Source organism: Rhagoletis zephyria, unplaced genomic scaffold (assembly GCF_001687245.7).
Source record: "Rhagoletis zephyria isolate East Lansing unplaced genomic scaffold, Rhagoletis_zephyria_1.1 Rzeph_scaffold_00937, whole genome shotgun sequence".
NCBI lineage: Eukaryota > Metazoa > Arthropoda > Insecta > Diptera > Tephritidae > Rhagoletis > Rhagoletis zephyria.
In genome coordinates this window covers 111,566-126,525 of record NW_016158021.1, presented here as the reverse complement: position 1 = coordinate 126,525, position 14,960 = coordinate 111,566, and the positions used below count along the sequence as shown (strand labels likewise).

Below are 14,960 nucleotides of genomic sequence, written 5' to 3'. Positions count from 1 at the left end.
AGATACGTGGACTTTCCGGTAGTATAATGGACATACGGTCTGTTTGACCCATTTCCGGTCGAAACCGGACATCGGTGAAACGATCATAAGATAGATAATTCACGACTAGGATTTTAAATTTCGTTTCGTTTTCCAGTACAAAACATTTTTGTCCATTTTAGAGGTTGAAAAAGAGGAGCATAGAAGTGTCAAACAAAACTTACATATTTTTAACTGCAAAATCCGAGTCTGCAGTAGAAATATATGTGCCTCATTTTAAAAACTGGACTTCCTTAAATAGGGCGAAAATATGGAGCATCCCCGACTTGGTAGTTCATATTTTTGCGTTCATCATGAGCAGGTTGTATTTGTCTCAACTAGCAGTCCTTATCACAGGGTACTGGGCCCTTGAAAGCCATGCTGCAAGACTGGTACTGGGACACAACATTTCTTGTCGTAGCTGTTATTCATTATATCAAGAAGAAATGGTAAATCATCTGCTCTGTAGTTGCCAAGCACTACGTATCTCCCTCTCGAGTGTCAGGACACTTTCGACCTCTATTTTTGAAGCCATGCAAAACTAATTTTGAACTAAACGAATCATTCCATGGTTTATGTCAAGATTTTAACTCTCATTCCAGCAAGTTTGACATATCGGACTCGATTTTTGCTATAAAGAAAACTATCATTTCCACTCTCAATAATTGAAATTGTATTTAAATTAAAATTTGAAAAAGATATAGGTACTAAAAGAAGTAAAAATAACCACTAATGCGCATAAGCCCGTAGTTGCGTATGTAACGTATACGCCCCGTAGCACCAAACACAGTCCTCTATTAACATGTTTACTCGCGCGCCTTAATATAAAAGCCATCTTATTCAAAAGTAATTAAATATTGGCGTAGGAGATTTTTACACAGTATTCCTTATGCACTTGTTTATTACCTTCTTCATGTATATAACAATTTTAGAATGAATTTCGAGTTTGCCAGTAAAAATTGTAAAAATGGAGTTTTAGTTTCTCTCAAATCATAGTCATCTTTTACTCAATGTAATTTTTTTTTTCATATGGTGATACACTAAATTCGTATCACTAGAGTAATTCGTTTTAGACTGAAGAGCATTTTCACCGTATGATTTCAATATTTAAAAATATCTAAAGTTATTGACATTAAAAACATCGTACAATTTAAAAAATTAAATTAAATTATCTATTGCGACAGATATTCCGCATGGTGCCATTTTTTTTTTTGGTTTAGTTTGGTAGCACACTTTTGAAACTTCACAGATTTGCTCTGCTTGATGCCAATCTCCATTGTCTGTAATATGAACATTCTATTTGAAAACTGCCCAAGGTTATTAAAAAGATTTATGTTTTTTCTCGGTGACAATGAAAGAATTAATAACTTCGGTACCTTTTCGCCTAAATAAAGGTTTTAAGTAGCGATGTGCCGGGTAGAGATTTTGCCGAATAACCGGATTCCGGATATCCTGTAAAAAGTAAGAGCCGGATTCGGATATCCGATCGGATATCTGGTAGACTGCTTTTCTTAACAAGTTTCACAATATTGTTATATGTATTAGGTTTTTTTTGTTTAGCTAGATTTTCTGCTTTTTCGAGCTGAACTATCCAATACGTAATTAAGAATACAAAATTTCCCCTCTGAAATCCAAGTTTTGATATAACACCGTATTAAAAAGACAGCTTCTCCGTCTGCAACCTGGATTTATCGATTATTTTTGGTAAATAGAGGAACGTCAAAGACAAAAGATAATCAAGAATGAATGCCGCAAAGAAAAAAACGCGTGACTGACGTTTTTTTATTTTTAAATGTGATGAAAATCAAACTAGTGTGCACGGTAGCATATCGTTTCGCTTCCCGAATCGCCCGGTAAGGCTTCATTGTTGCAATATTTAGTGACACACGTTTCAAAACTCGATTTATTTTCTGACATCAATAAATCTAAAAACTGGGAAGATGGTGAACCAAATAATTCGAAATTATAAATCAGCATGGAGACGCCTAATGAATCATATGAAAACGTCGAATTCTAGTGAAAGCTTCTATTGAAGAGCAAGACCAGAATATTTGCCAATGCTTTGAGGAAATAGGCAACGGCTCTGATACTGATTCCAGTCTTTCTAGTGATGCGGATTCGATTTTCTGACGGGTCCAGAGGTCGGAAGGCAATGGAAAACCTCCGAGTCTATTTCTGCCATGAAAAACAGCTTCTCATAAAAATACAATCGCCGTTCGGAGTCGGAAATCGAAATATTGCAGTTTCAAGCATTTCTGAAATTTACCGTAATATGAAAAGCGGCCGTAATTTTAGTCCGATTTCAATAATTTTCAACGGTTTGCTTTTATGTGGCAAGCACAATAACAATACCGAGTTTGGTACAAATTGGTAGAACGGTTACCGATATACATATATGTAATCATAAGTGGGCGGTGCCACGCCCATTTTCCAAAATTTTACCACAAACGTATTTCTTGGTAAAGAATTGTTGCAAGCATCAATTTTGAATAAATTAGCTTTAATATTTACTGATTTATCGAAGATTTTGTATTTCTCTAAATTACCGTTATATGGGATGTGGGCGTGGTTACACTCCGATTTCGCCCATTTTCAATACCAACCTACCTTGGATTAACGGAAACCTACATACAAAATTTCGTTGAGATATCTCAATTTTTGCTAGAGTTATCGTGTACACGGACGGACGGACGGACAGACGGACAGACGGACGGACAAACAGACATGGCTTAATCTATTTCTCTATGCATTCTGAGCATTTATGTATGCATTTGTCTATATCTATCTCGATTCGTTTTGGCTGTTACAAACAACCGTNAGTGACACACGTTTCAAAACTCGATTTATTTTCTGACATCAATAAATCTAAAAACTGGGAAGATGGTGAACCAAATAATTCGAAATTATAAATCAGCATGGAGACGCCTAATGAATCATATGAAAACGTCGAATTCTAGTGAAAGCTTCTATTGAAGAGCAAGACCAGAATATTTGCCAATGCTTTGAGGAAATAGGCAACGGCTCTGATACTGATTCCAGTCTTTCTAGTGATGCGGATTCGATTTTCTGACGGGTCCAGAGGTCGGAAGGCAATGGAAAACCTCCGAGTCTATTTCTGCCATGAAAAACAGCTTCTCATAAAAACACAATCGCCGTTCGGAGTCGGNTGGCTGTTACAAACAACAAGTGCGCTCGGGTATAAATATATAAATTTTCAACTCCTAGTTACTTATTAGACACTATTAAAATTGATTATCAAAACTAAAAAAAAATGCTGAACTAGATTTTTAAATAGAATCTTCTATAATCGAAAACTGGAAATCCGGCCGGATTTTAGCCATATCCGGCCTGGCCTGATAGTCGGATAACAGAAAAAAGGCCGGATAAGCCGGTTTCCGGATGTCTACCGGATGCCCGGCACATCCCTAGTTTTAAGGGTAAAATTGTTCAAATACTTGATTTAATTTCTTATTGTACTTGTTCGCATGCCATTGATTGAAATAAATGCAAAAAACAATACTTTGCTGTCGAGAGGATGGAATGGCAATAACTCGCGAATTTTGCTGATATGTATGTATACATATGGGAAAATCTCCGAAACCGTGCGATTCAATGCTATGAAAACGTAAATTTTTTAATTGAACACAAAAAAATATTATATATATCAAATTGTTTGAAATCCATTGAGGAAACATTAAATGCTTGTGTGATTAATTTTTCTCAAATGCTTAAAGAGTTCTTCAACCAACTTCTTAGATAGAGTGTTTTTCTATCAACTCTTGAACTAGGGCCATCTTAAAAAGTTTTCTGAGATATGGCGCTTTCGAACTGGCTGCCGAGATAAGTCGATCTGGAAATGGAGCAGCATTTAGAAATCTTATTTATTTTTATCTTCCGTGCATTTCGAAAGTTTTCAGAATCTTAAATGTAAACCCAATTAATTTAATTTCTTTTTTAAATAAGTCGCTATGCTGAATTCTTCATTATGGCTTTAACTAATTCACTTAAAATTTTTTTATAAACTCCCGTAGAACTTCTTTCGTGGCATTGGATCAAAGGTCAGCTTTGACAGTGGATTCCTCTTGCCCCAAAAGGTGAGTACTAGCTATTTTCCATTATATTAAAAACAAATATGTAGAATCATCAATATTAGCCAAATATAACATTAACAAATAGTATTATAGATACGATATACAAATGTGCATCGTTCAACATTTTAAACCGATTTAAAAAGGGAAGAGGTAATTAAGTGTGTATGTTTTGATGTACATACATACACAATTTTCTTAACACTTATGTACACGTATATAAAAACTCCCATAAAAGGGCAATTAAACTAACGATAAAGATCGTATATGGCTTACTTATTTAGAAATCGATCTTGGTGTTGAAAACTTAATATTTAGTTTTATTGAGATTTGATTAAACTCTAAACGCGCCCTAAATTTTAGTGCATGAGAAAAATAATTAGCTGTGAGCGGATGAAGATAAACTAATTTTTGAAAGCGAACAGATTTGCTGGGTATGTTAAAATAATCAGCCCGAGAAATTCAGAGTAATAAATGGAATCATTAATTAGATCGTAAACAAAATTTAGAAAATGGATTATTCTTATGGTCTCAAGTGATTTTAAGTTTATTAACATACAGAATTCTTATCCGATTTTAGACTATACTTTATAAAATAAGTTATACTAGGTTTCTAATTTGTTTGTATTAAATTTTTTAGCCCAAAGAGCAGAAAAAGTGACAATCTTGAAGACAAGCGTTTATCTTGCTCTTGGTAAGTAATGTTAAATAATAATAACTAGTTGAAAACCATTATAGTGGGGAACGACAAAAAATGCACAGCAAAAATGTAAAATATTAAAAAAAAAATGTACCAAAGCATATTCAATTTTGGTATACTGTTAACTCGGTGATCCCCTTTAATTATTTTCAACTAATTTTTATTATGTAAAATTCACTAACAGGAACAGGAGAATCGATTTTCTTCAAAATTGTTACTTTCGCTGCACTTTGCACTAAAATTTTTTATATAAACCTATAAAACCCCACCAATATCGCTCAAGCAATCTTTTAAGAACATAGCCTAGTTAATTTAAAAATAAAAAAATTTAAATCTGTTAAGAATTGGAGGCTGTACTCTATTTTAACCTACTTTTTGATTTCAGACCACTGCAGTGGTGCACTGTGCGGCGGTCAGTCTAAAAATAAAATTACTCATACGCCCCGTATAACTTTTTGGAAGAACCCTTTCCAAAAAAAAACGAAAACTGGCAACTATAGACTAATAGATCAATTAAAAAAGCTGTTTCCTGTTGGAACTAGAACGACTAGTTCAATCGTTTATTGATATTTCCATTAACTTCAACTCTTCAGAAGAAAGCGCGGTTTGAATTTGAAAAGTCTTATTCTTGAAACAATGCAGTGAATATAATTTTATTTGGAAAGTTAACTATATCACTTAAACTGCTCTCGACTGAAAATTCGACACCGAATTTAAAGCCTTTTTGACGCTTATTATGCATTTTTATTGAAATCTGTGCGGCAGAGTGGCTGTGCGGTGAATTTGAGCGGGTAATTGTTAATATGTCATTGTGAAAAGTGTTTTCTTATCTTTTTTCCGCAAAATCGCATTTAACAAAATTAATGTGCATCCTATTTAATCAAGGAAAAATAGTTTCTGCTAGGCAAAGTAATTCGTTTTATATTTATATTAGTTGCTTGGAAATTCCGCTTACAGGCCACCTCTAAAGAATTTAAACATTATCTTGACTATATTCTCATAAATAAGTTTAGTGTTTAAAGAACTAAATTTAGTGAAATCCTTCCACCGTATAATGAGAAAAAAAGTTGCCTTTTCGAAAAAATTCTACACGCTCAAAACATTGTAAATTTTTTTCTTGATATTTGGCCGTTAGCCGTGTGATTAATTAAATATTCGCAATGCGTTGATAGTTAGGAGATAACTTCACTGCCTGTATTTCGAAAAAAAGCTTTCACGCCTATGGGAGTGTTTCATGTTAGAAGTAGAACCATTTTTAAGAAAAAGCTTTCTTTTCACAAACTACTTGAGTCGAAATTTCGTATTTTAAATAGGCATGTACAGAAAAAATAGGTTTTTGAAAGGTTTTTAAAATTAAAAAAATTTGCAATTTCTAACGGTCTGATTACATTTTTGGTCAGTTATAGTTCGGCTAAAATAAAATGCCCTATGACATATTTTAACCGCCGTATTGAATTCAGAAAATTCCACACAATTTTTGCAAGCACATATGTATATCTATTCTCTAAAGTTTAGTTTTTTTAATCTTTCAATTTCCGGTCACATTAATTTCTTACGATTTTGCAAGTATAAGGGCTGTTCCTAGCTGTTAAGAACTAAGGAAAATTCATATAAATGGAAAAAAAAAATCTTTCATCAAAATTTCGTATATCGGTTTGCAGCTCTCAAGAAAATAATGCTCGTTTATTTATTTCTTCAAGAAAATTTACAGCAACAGCGAAGAACTTTTCAAGGAACAGTAATACTTAGGCTTACCATGAGTTTCATTTTCCGGTCCTTACATAAGTAGGTATTAGAAATCGTATTTTTGCAAAAATGTAAATTTTATTTCATATTTGGGTTGGTTCGTAAAGATTTTGGTTTAAGGCGACAAAGCTCTAGAAATTGGCGTGGAAGTTTTAGGACTGAAATTAACAAAACTCAGATATGTTTGTGGATTTTAGAAGAATATCAATTCATTAAAAATATTTGTTTCGCAACTTTATTTGAATTCAAAGGATCTAATTGAAATGGGCGTGGTAATTTTAGGACCTAATTAATTAAATTAATTAAATTGAGATTTTATTAAGGATGTTAGCAGAATATCTAACACGTTCACCAGCAACGTTTGTTCCGCAACTTTGTTTTTGTTACAGAAGAAAGTCTTATTTTTACGTTATCGCAAATTCATATTCAAATATTTTGTTTGTGAGCTACATAATGAGAAGAAGATGGTAACTCGATCACGCCCTTCCAGTGGTAGCTTTCTCACTTCCCTGCAAATTCGCATTATATTAGATATTGAAACACATCCATAATATTTTCTTAGTTTAAGTAGTATGGAAGATATGAGCGAACAAGAAAGTACTATTTTCGAAAAAGGACTGCATACACGGAAATTCTTATTAGAAAGTTGGCGGGAGCATACAGTTTTTTTAAGTTCTTATTCTTCATCTTATTTGGCGCTGTAACTGCCTAGGCGATTATGGCCGAGTTTAACTTTTTCAAATTTAATTTCCTAAGTAATTTGTTATATAAACGATTTTACGCTAAAAGCATTTTTATTAAAATTTTTGTATTGACGTTTTTTATTTTGCTCCATATTACCCACCTTATTATTGGCTTTGTTTAGACCATGCAACTTTTTAAACCTGGTTTAAATTAATCTTTTTGCTTCTTTTATTCGCATTCAAGAATGGAGTGTCCCATAGTCATATATATATATATGCACGGTATGTATGTATGTGAAAAACAAGCAAACATATAACCATTCGCTTCCACCAAGTGTCAGTGGTAACTTTAAAGCGCCACAAAATGCGAACGTGGAACCGTTGCGGTGATGAGATTCTCAGACAATTTCCATTGACGGAAATTGCCTACATTGCGACGGCGTTGATACATTGACAGGCAAATATCAACAACGATTGCAACAATCAAGTCAACAATAATGATGCATGGACATGTACATATCTATATTTGAATGTATGGCTACAATGGAAGAGCAAATGTAGCAACAGCAACAAAAAACAAACCATACACACAGCGTCACTTGTACACAAACACATACGAGTGCATCGTGACAACGCAGTTGCAGTTGACAGTATTGTCAGTGGCGTCGTGGCAGCGTTAGTATGCGCATACAATAAACTGAATATACAGCCATACATACATGCATGTGCATATTTATGTATGTATGTTTGTATGCTGGTTGACAATATGGTTGCCATTTTCCGTTTGGTTGAGAAAGTCGCGTAAATTATCCCCCGGCCGCAAATCTCGCAGTCTTTTGCTTGTCGCACGGACTGGGCTAAGCGGTTGTCGTTAAGTTCCCTATATACATATGTATGTATAGTAACGCACTATTGGGTCTTTTGACTTTTTTCGTTGTAAAAATTATAACATTTGAACTAATAAAGATATTCTAATAATGTATCAAAGAGAAATAGGGTCTGGTACGATGTGTCGAAATTTAAAATGTAGAAACTAAAAAAACAGAAAACCAAAATTTCGAATAAAAATATTTCGAAAACCAAGATTTTCGAGAGAAAAATATCCAAACAGAAAATGTCGAAATAATTCAATTAATGATGTGTAAAATTCTCGAGATTATGTTATCGAAATTTTTTTATCGATTTCGTTGTCGCTGTTTTTATTGATTTTGTTGTCGCTGTTTTTGTCGATTTTGTTGTCGATATTTTTATCGATATTACTATCGATTAATTAATCGAACTAGTTATAGATATATTTATCAATTTACCGATATCCTTGTCTATACAGTTATCGATGTTATTGATATAATAATCAGCACAGAACATATGATCTCACGATTTGACATTACATGTAATGACATCACATGACATTAAATCACATGATATGACATGACATGACATTACATGATATCACATCACATTATATGTATATCGCACACGTAGATGTGAAGTAGTAGATGAAATGTAGGGCGATTTTTTTGCATAAATCAATTCATAGGACTTACATTAAATTAATGCGAATATTTTCATTCATTCATTTGTTTTTTGCTGTCTCTTGTTATTGTATTTGATACATAATTTCGCTTCTTGCTACCATGCATGCTACCACTTTGCAATGGGGTGCTATCATACTCTTCGAAATTTGGAATGGTATTTTTGCATTTCGTGCAATTCGTGCATCGTGAAAGACTTCGAGAATAAGCCTAATGTAATGCATTACCTGCCATCACATCACATAACATCTTATTACGCCATCGCACCTCACATCATCTACACTCTAAAAAGTGCATGTAAAACTACTACTGCAAAGTGTTTATTTTTACACCAGAATATGTGTAAATATACGCACAAGATTTCAATATATGGTTTTGAACATGAAATGCTTGAAATATACACATGAAATGTTTAACATTGCAAAAATTATGAAAGTAAAAAAACATTTTTTTGGTAATAATAAATATTTAGTGGTCATATTGAGTCAATTTTAAACAATTTATGTGTAATTTTGCTCTACGCGACAAATTTGGTATGCGAAAGTAAACAGCCAGTGTTTAATTTTATTACGCGGTATGTAGATTTGCACACATTACACTGAGGGAAATAATGCATAGTAAAAATGAATACTTTATATTTGATTATCGTTTAAAAATGTTCGTATTTAAAAATAATATTTTCATACAAAGATTATTACGCACGTATTTGACTGTTCACATCTGAGTATGTATATGTAAGTGTACATACGCACCCCAAGCATGAAGAGCGCCGCTCTGAGAGCTGTGACAACACACACATACATACATATTTATCCGCACAAATCGCGTGCTCTGGTGTTGATGGATATTCAACATTTGAAAGCAAATATATATAGCTGGGTGTAACTGAGTGCGCAAAGATGCTTGCCACAAGTTGTTGATATCTGGAGATGGTCGGGTTCGAATTCCAGTGCAGGCAACATGCAAATTTACTTTTTATTTTATTTTTTTCTTGATTATTCACTTCACGGATGCTTTTTCAGTACGAACGCGGTCATTTTAATATGCGCGTAATTGAATTGACTATTTACCAATATACAGTGCTTTCGTTGACGTTTATAGTAAGATCAATTACGTTTCTATTTGATTTTAATATTTTTTTCCCTCAGTGTAGGAGAGGAAACTGGTGAGCTCTCTTTATATGCGTAAATTAAAACAAACCTTTTTTAGAGCAAATTTTAAACATTTTATGTGTAAACTGTAAAAGTTTGAACAATAAATGTTTAAAATTCAACAAAACAATTTGGAATTTGTTGTACGCCACACATATGATAAGTAAAAGTTAACAAGTGGTGTTTAATTTAATTAACACGGTGCGTAAATATGCATTCATTAAGAGAGGAAACGTGTTACCTATCCTAATATGCGCAAATTTAAATAAAAATTTTTTAGAGTGTAGGTTTATATATAGACGAAGAAAAATTGCCATCTTTGATCGGATCTACCTCCGATTAATTGGTATCTATCGGCTCATCCCTTACGGACGCAACGGCCTAGTAGACAGGGTATTCGCCTAGCAAAGTTGGCCTTCTCTAGCAAGTGTTAGCTTCTCCGGGTCGCGTGTAAAGGTTTACAAATTAAATTCTACGTAGGATGTGCTCGAGCGAATGGTACTGTTAATTCATCATATAAAAAGATTGGCAGTGCTCTTGTCGCGCACTTAATGCCGTACTTATTCTGAACTTGGTTAAATGATATAACTAAAATCTAAGAAGTGCCGCACCAATTCGAAAACACAGACACAACCACAACAACGCAATATGCAAGCTTCCTGAGGCAAGCGTGATGGAGAAAAGGCCGAGCGGCTATTAGAGCAGTTTGCATTGACCCTTTAGACGCTGCCTGTTGTGATTATACATATATATGTACCTATGTCTGTATGTAATTGCTGATACCTTAGTCAAATGCATGTGTGTGACTTTGCTGATATCGTTTTCTCGCGCTGTCATTGCATTCCGCTGATACCGCAATTTGCAGCTAAGCCGCAACTATTAAGTACATTGCCTTCTGGTGGCATCGATGCGGTCGTCGCAGCGTTCACTTACCGCCGGCCAAGCTTACAAACCGACCACCTATTATACATACATACATATATACGTTTGTACGTTTGTTCATTCGTTTGTCGTTTTGCTAACAGACCCCTCCAGAAACTGTCCATATTTGCAACTGCAAAAGCCGCTGGTATAAACGGTTTCGTGGACAGAAGACAATTGGCATCGGCATTGGCTTGGGCATCGGTCAGCTAGTCAACCAAAGCTTACCGCAAGCCAATCTGGCGACCAAGCGATCGGCCTAGCAGGCAACAGCCAGCCAGGCGAATCGCGCTCTGAACATCTTCAGTTCGCTGCGCTACAGTTCAACTGCTTTTTGGCTGTGGTTATTGCTGTTGTTGGATATTCTGTATAGCCAGCGGCTAAATCGCGAGATTTTCGCACGGAAATCACGCTGATTTAGTTGTCGTAGCCACAGCCGCAGCCGCAGCCCCAGCCGCCGCTGTTGCCTTGCTTTGTCTTGCCATCAATGTTGTCATGGGATTTATTGTTGTTGTGGTTGACGTTAAATACACAGTCGTGGCAACAATAACATTATACGAAACAGCAACGCCAATGGGAATAACATACATCAACAACAACAACAACATGATAATAAGCATTGGCCAAAATCGTCGTAGCTTTAACGCAACAATGAAGATGAGTCGCCTTTAGCCGGTGAAATATGGGTAATTATTTGGATGTAAAACTTAACAAACACACATGCACCTACATATGTATACATATCTGTGGCGGTATGTGTCTTCATTTGTATGTTGGTATTGTATTTGTGGGTTTTTCACCATGCAATTGTGTGTGTGTGTTTATGCCGCAAAGAGCTTTGGGGAATGCGCTTGTTGGGAACCAGCAAGAATTCGTTTCACATACGGATTAATCCATATATATATATATATATATATATATATATATATATATATATGTTATATCCACATAACTTAATTCTCACAAACGTAGTTGTGTACATTTGTACATAAGTGAGTGGTTTTGCCCACAATAAGACACTGGAGATCTGCGCACGCTTTCGTATTTTCTCTTCTCTTTGTATATTAAAGCTACATTAACGATTTTAGCGCGAGATTATAATTTTTTTTATGCTAGTATGCATTTTTTTTGTGGGAGGACAGGGAATGAGGTGAGAACTAGGTTGTACATGAATGTTGAAGACGAAAACATTTTTAACGCAGCGTCACACAAACCTACTTAATCATTCATTTTTCGGTTGGGAACTTGGCTATGGGCGGCTTAGTTTGGGGAAGTAGGTGTGGGAAAATAAGAACGCAACGGCATGCTCAATTAAATTTTTGACCTAAAGAGTAAGCAATGTTACTCACTCATATCAGGAGCGCCAGCTAATTGTTATGGAGTTTTTTCGAAACTCCGAAATAAAAGTATACGTACAAGCTTATTGCTTCATATTTCCTTTCACCCAAAAATTACTTTTCGTTGAATCTTTCCGCAATTTGAGCCAATGAAAATCCTCGCCCTATTTTATCGATCAATTTACAAGAAAGACTCTTTCTGCATAACCTATCGTATAACTAATCGTTCAAAATATCTTTCGTTTTTCTTGAGATGTATGGTCTCATTATGCTTTTGCAATACCGGACGCTGATTGACAAGTGCCCGTTGCAGTGGTCCGCTGACAAATTTCTGATATTTTCACACCTTCTTTTCACAAAAAGAAAATTACTATTCCTTGAGATTTTGGTGCGTCTTCCATGCTAAAAAGAACATTGCTATCGCAACGCGTCTATATCAGTCGAACACCTAAATAAGACTGAACAATATTGCACTTAATAGTTGCATAAACATGTCAAGACTTGTTTGGCAACAATAACATTGCCTATAAGTTCTAATACGTACTGGACAATAAAAGCATTCACACACCTCGAGACTATACTGCACATTTAGGCCTCTATAACCGTTAGCAGCAGAGATATCAGTATAAAATTCAAACATAAGTATCTTACCCATGTCTCCATACTGGGTTAAAGTTTCTGCACATACACATTTGTCTTATTTAACTAATAATTTGCATTTATCTATTAAATTCACACGCAAACGCTATAATTGTGTAATCATAAGTACTCTGAAATTCAAATATTTACAATGAATGTCATAATAAATTAAATTGAAAACAATGCCTTCGATTAATTATGAGTTTGAATATATGTATGTACATCTATGTAAGTTCTGATAGATAGAAATTCAGCTTGATTATTTATGCAAATGAGGCAACGTGATTTGTCGCATAAGCTGTAGGGTAGTTTTAACAATTAACAAGCCCCAAAACACTGCATCATACATTGCTTATGCACTAGAATTGCATACACCCTATACCCAACAAACCACCTGGGTCCTAAATAAATGAGGCAGCCAACTTAACTCACGTCTTGTACATAATAAATAAAGCATAATTAGATCACGTTAGCCAATTTCTATAATTCCTTTTTTAAAGGTGTTACCTCGCAGGTGGTCCCATAGTAATTTGCTTTAAATTCGTTTATCGGATCATGAAAAAATTAACGATAATCTTACATTTTTATGTGAAAATTTAAGTCGGATTTTCTTTTGCTTAAAAATTACTTGTTAATAAAAAATTTCAATTAGTATATAGTGAAAATGTTGTACAAAAAATCCATTTCCTAACGATTTGTAATTATAAAATTTACTATAATTTTCGTTAGCTGGGTCATAACGTACACACACACACACACACACACACACACACACACCAAAATTCGGCCTACTCAAATGTCAGAGTATTCAAATAACAATAATATCTAAATTTCATTTTCACATGTGGCAAATACATATGTATGTATGTATAGCCAGAAGAATGCGAGGATGAAGCGTAAGGAATATACATATTCGGCGCCCGGATAGATGGACGACGGATGGTGAATGACTTGAACGTTTAACTCGTTGGCTCTTTGATGCCTTGGCTGGTTGTAAATTGGTTTGATGCTGTCTGTGCCTGTTCAACAGTGTCGACTTTGTTGCTGCAACAACGCCAACGCTGGTGCTTAGTGCAGAAGGCTGGTTCACTGAATGGTTGAATGGCAGTCAGTCAGTCGGCTTTGCTAACTTTGTAATTCGCAACGTTCCTTGACATCAAAGCGCCTCAAGCGATTTCTAACAAATAACAGTGTGAGATTTTGACTTAATGTATGAATTTGTATGAATCTACAATAAAGATAAGTTGCAGTCCGATATATGTATGTACATATATACTTAAATAAAATTTAAGACCCAATAGCGTAGAGTTGAGTAGTAAATTGTAGTAAAATTGGTTTAAACGATGGTTGTGTGTGTGTATAAATAAAGCACACACACACACATGCAGTTGAAAATACAGCTTAGTTCACCGACTTGTTGCATCTGTTGCACATCTGCATTGACAATGAAATTCATGTTGCTGACTATTTGGCTACCGTTTGTCGTTTTATTTATTTGTTTTTAGTTGGGCTGTCGACTTCCGTATTGCGTCAGTAATTGAAAAAAAAGTGTTGAAGTTGAAGGATGCACTTACTACATAGGTATATACTCGTATGTTGCTACTGCGTTACGTGACAGAAATAGTTAAGATGCAAATGTTTTATGGACACATACTACGGATTTATTTTTTTGGTCTACGTGTGTTAGGCCTTTAGTGATCAGAGAGCATGACCTGACCTGACCTGACCTAACCAGACCCTCACCACTGCATGTCGGTTTAGCGCACGCTGTTCGAAAAGAGCTTGAAACAATTAAAAAACCGCAAGCAACGTTTTGAGAGCGTCCTTGACTGGACACAGTCCGGTGGGACGCAGTGAGACAGTCGTACATATATAAACGTCGGTAAATTGAAGAATACCTTTGAGCATCCTAAAAGCAAGCACGTGAAATGTTTACTACTATTTTTTTTTAATTATTGCCATTTCCATCTCCATAGAAATGCGAATTTGTCTTGCTACTTTTGCAACCGGTTTTGTTATGTCGAAGATACTTTGTGCACTTTGCTTCGGGCAATAATCTGTGCACCACCTACCGCACTACACACGGTCAACCGCCTCGTCTCACCTGTACTTCACTAAGTATTTATGTAAGTAAGTACTATATAC

General features: G+C 34.9%; 1 protein-coding gene across 4 annotated transcripts in view; it reads left to right on the top strand.

Moving 5' to 3' along the window:
- Nucleotides 1-14,960, top strand: part of twz (BTB/POZ domain-containing protein twz) — an 83,901-nt gene that overhangs the window by 23,926 nt on the left and 45,015 nt on the right. For 2 of the 4 annotated variants that reach the window (XM_017614971.1, XM_017614973.1), the window contains exon 2: nt 4,050-4,112. The exons of 1 other annotated variant lie outside the window; for it this stretch is intronic. In XM_017614971.1, the coding sequence (XP_017470460.1) occupies nt 4,050-4,112 (63 nt within the window). Of the gene's footprint in view, nt 1-4,049; nt 4,117-14,960 lie in introns of those variants that run through there. One more of the 4 variants, XM_017614975.1, reaches the window with a different exon arrangement.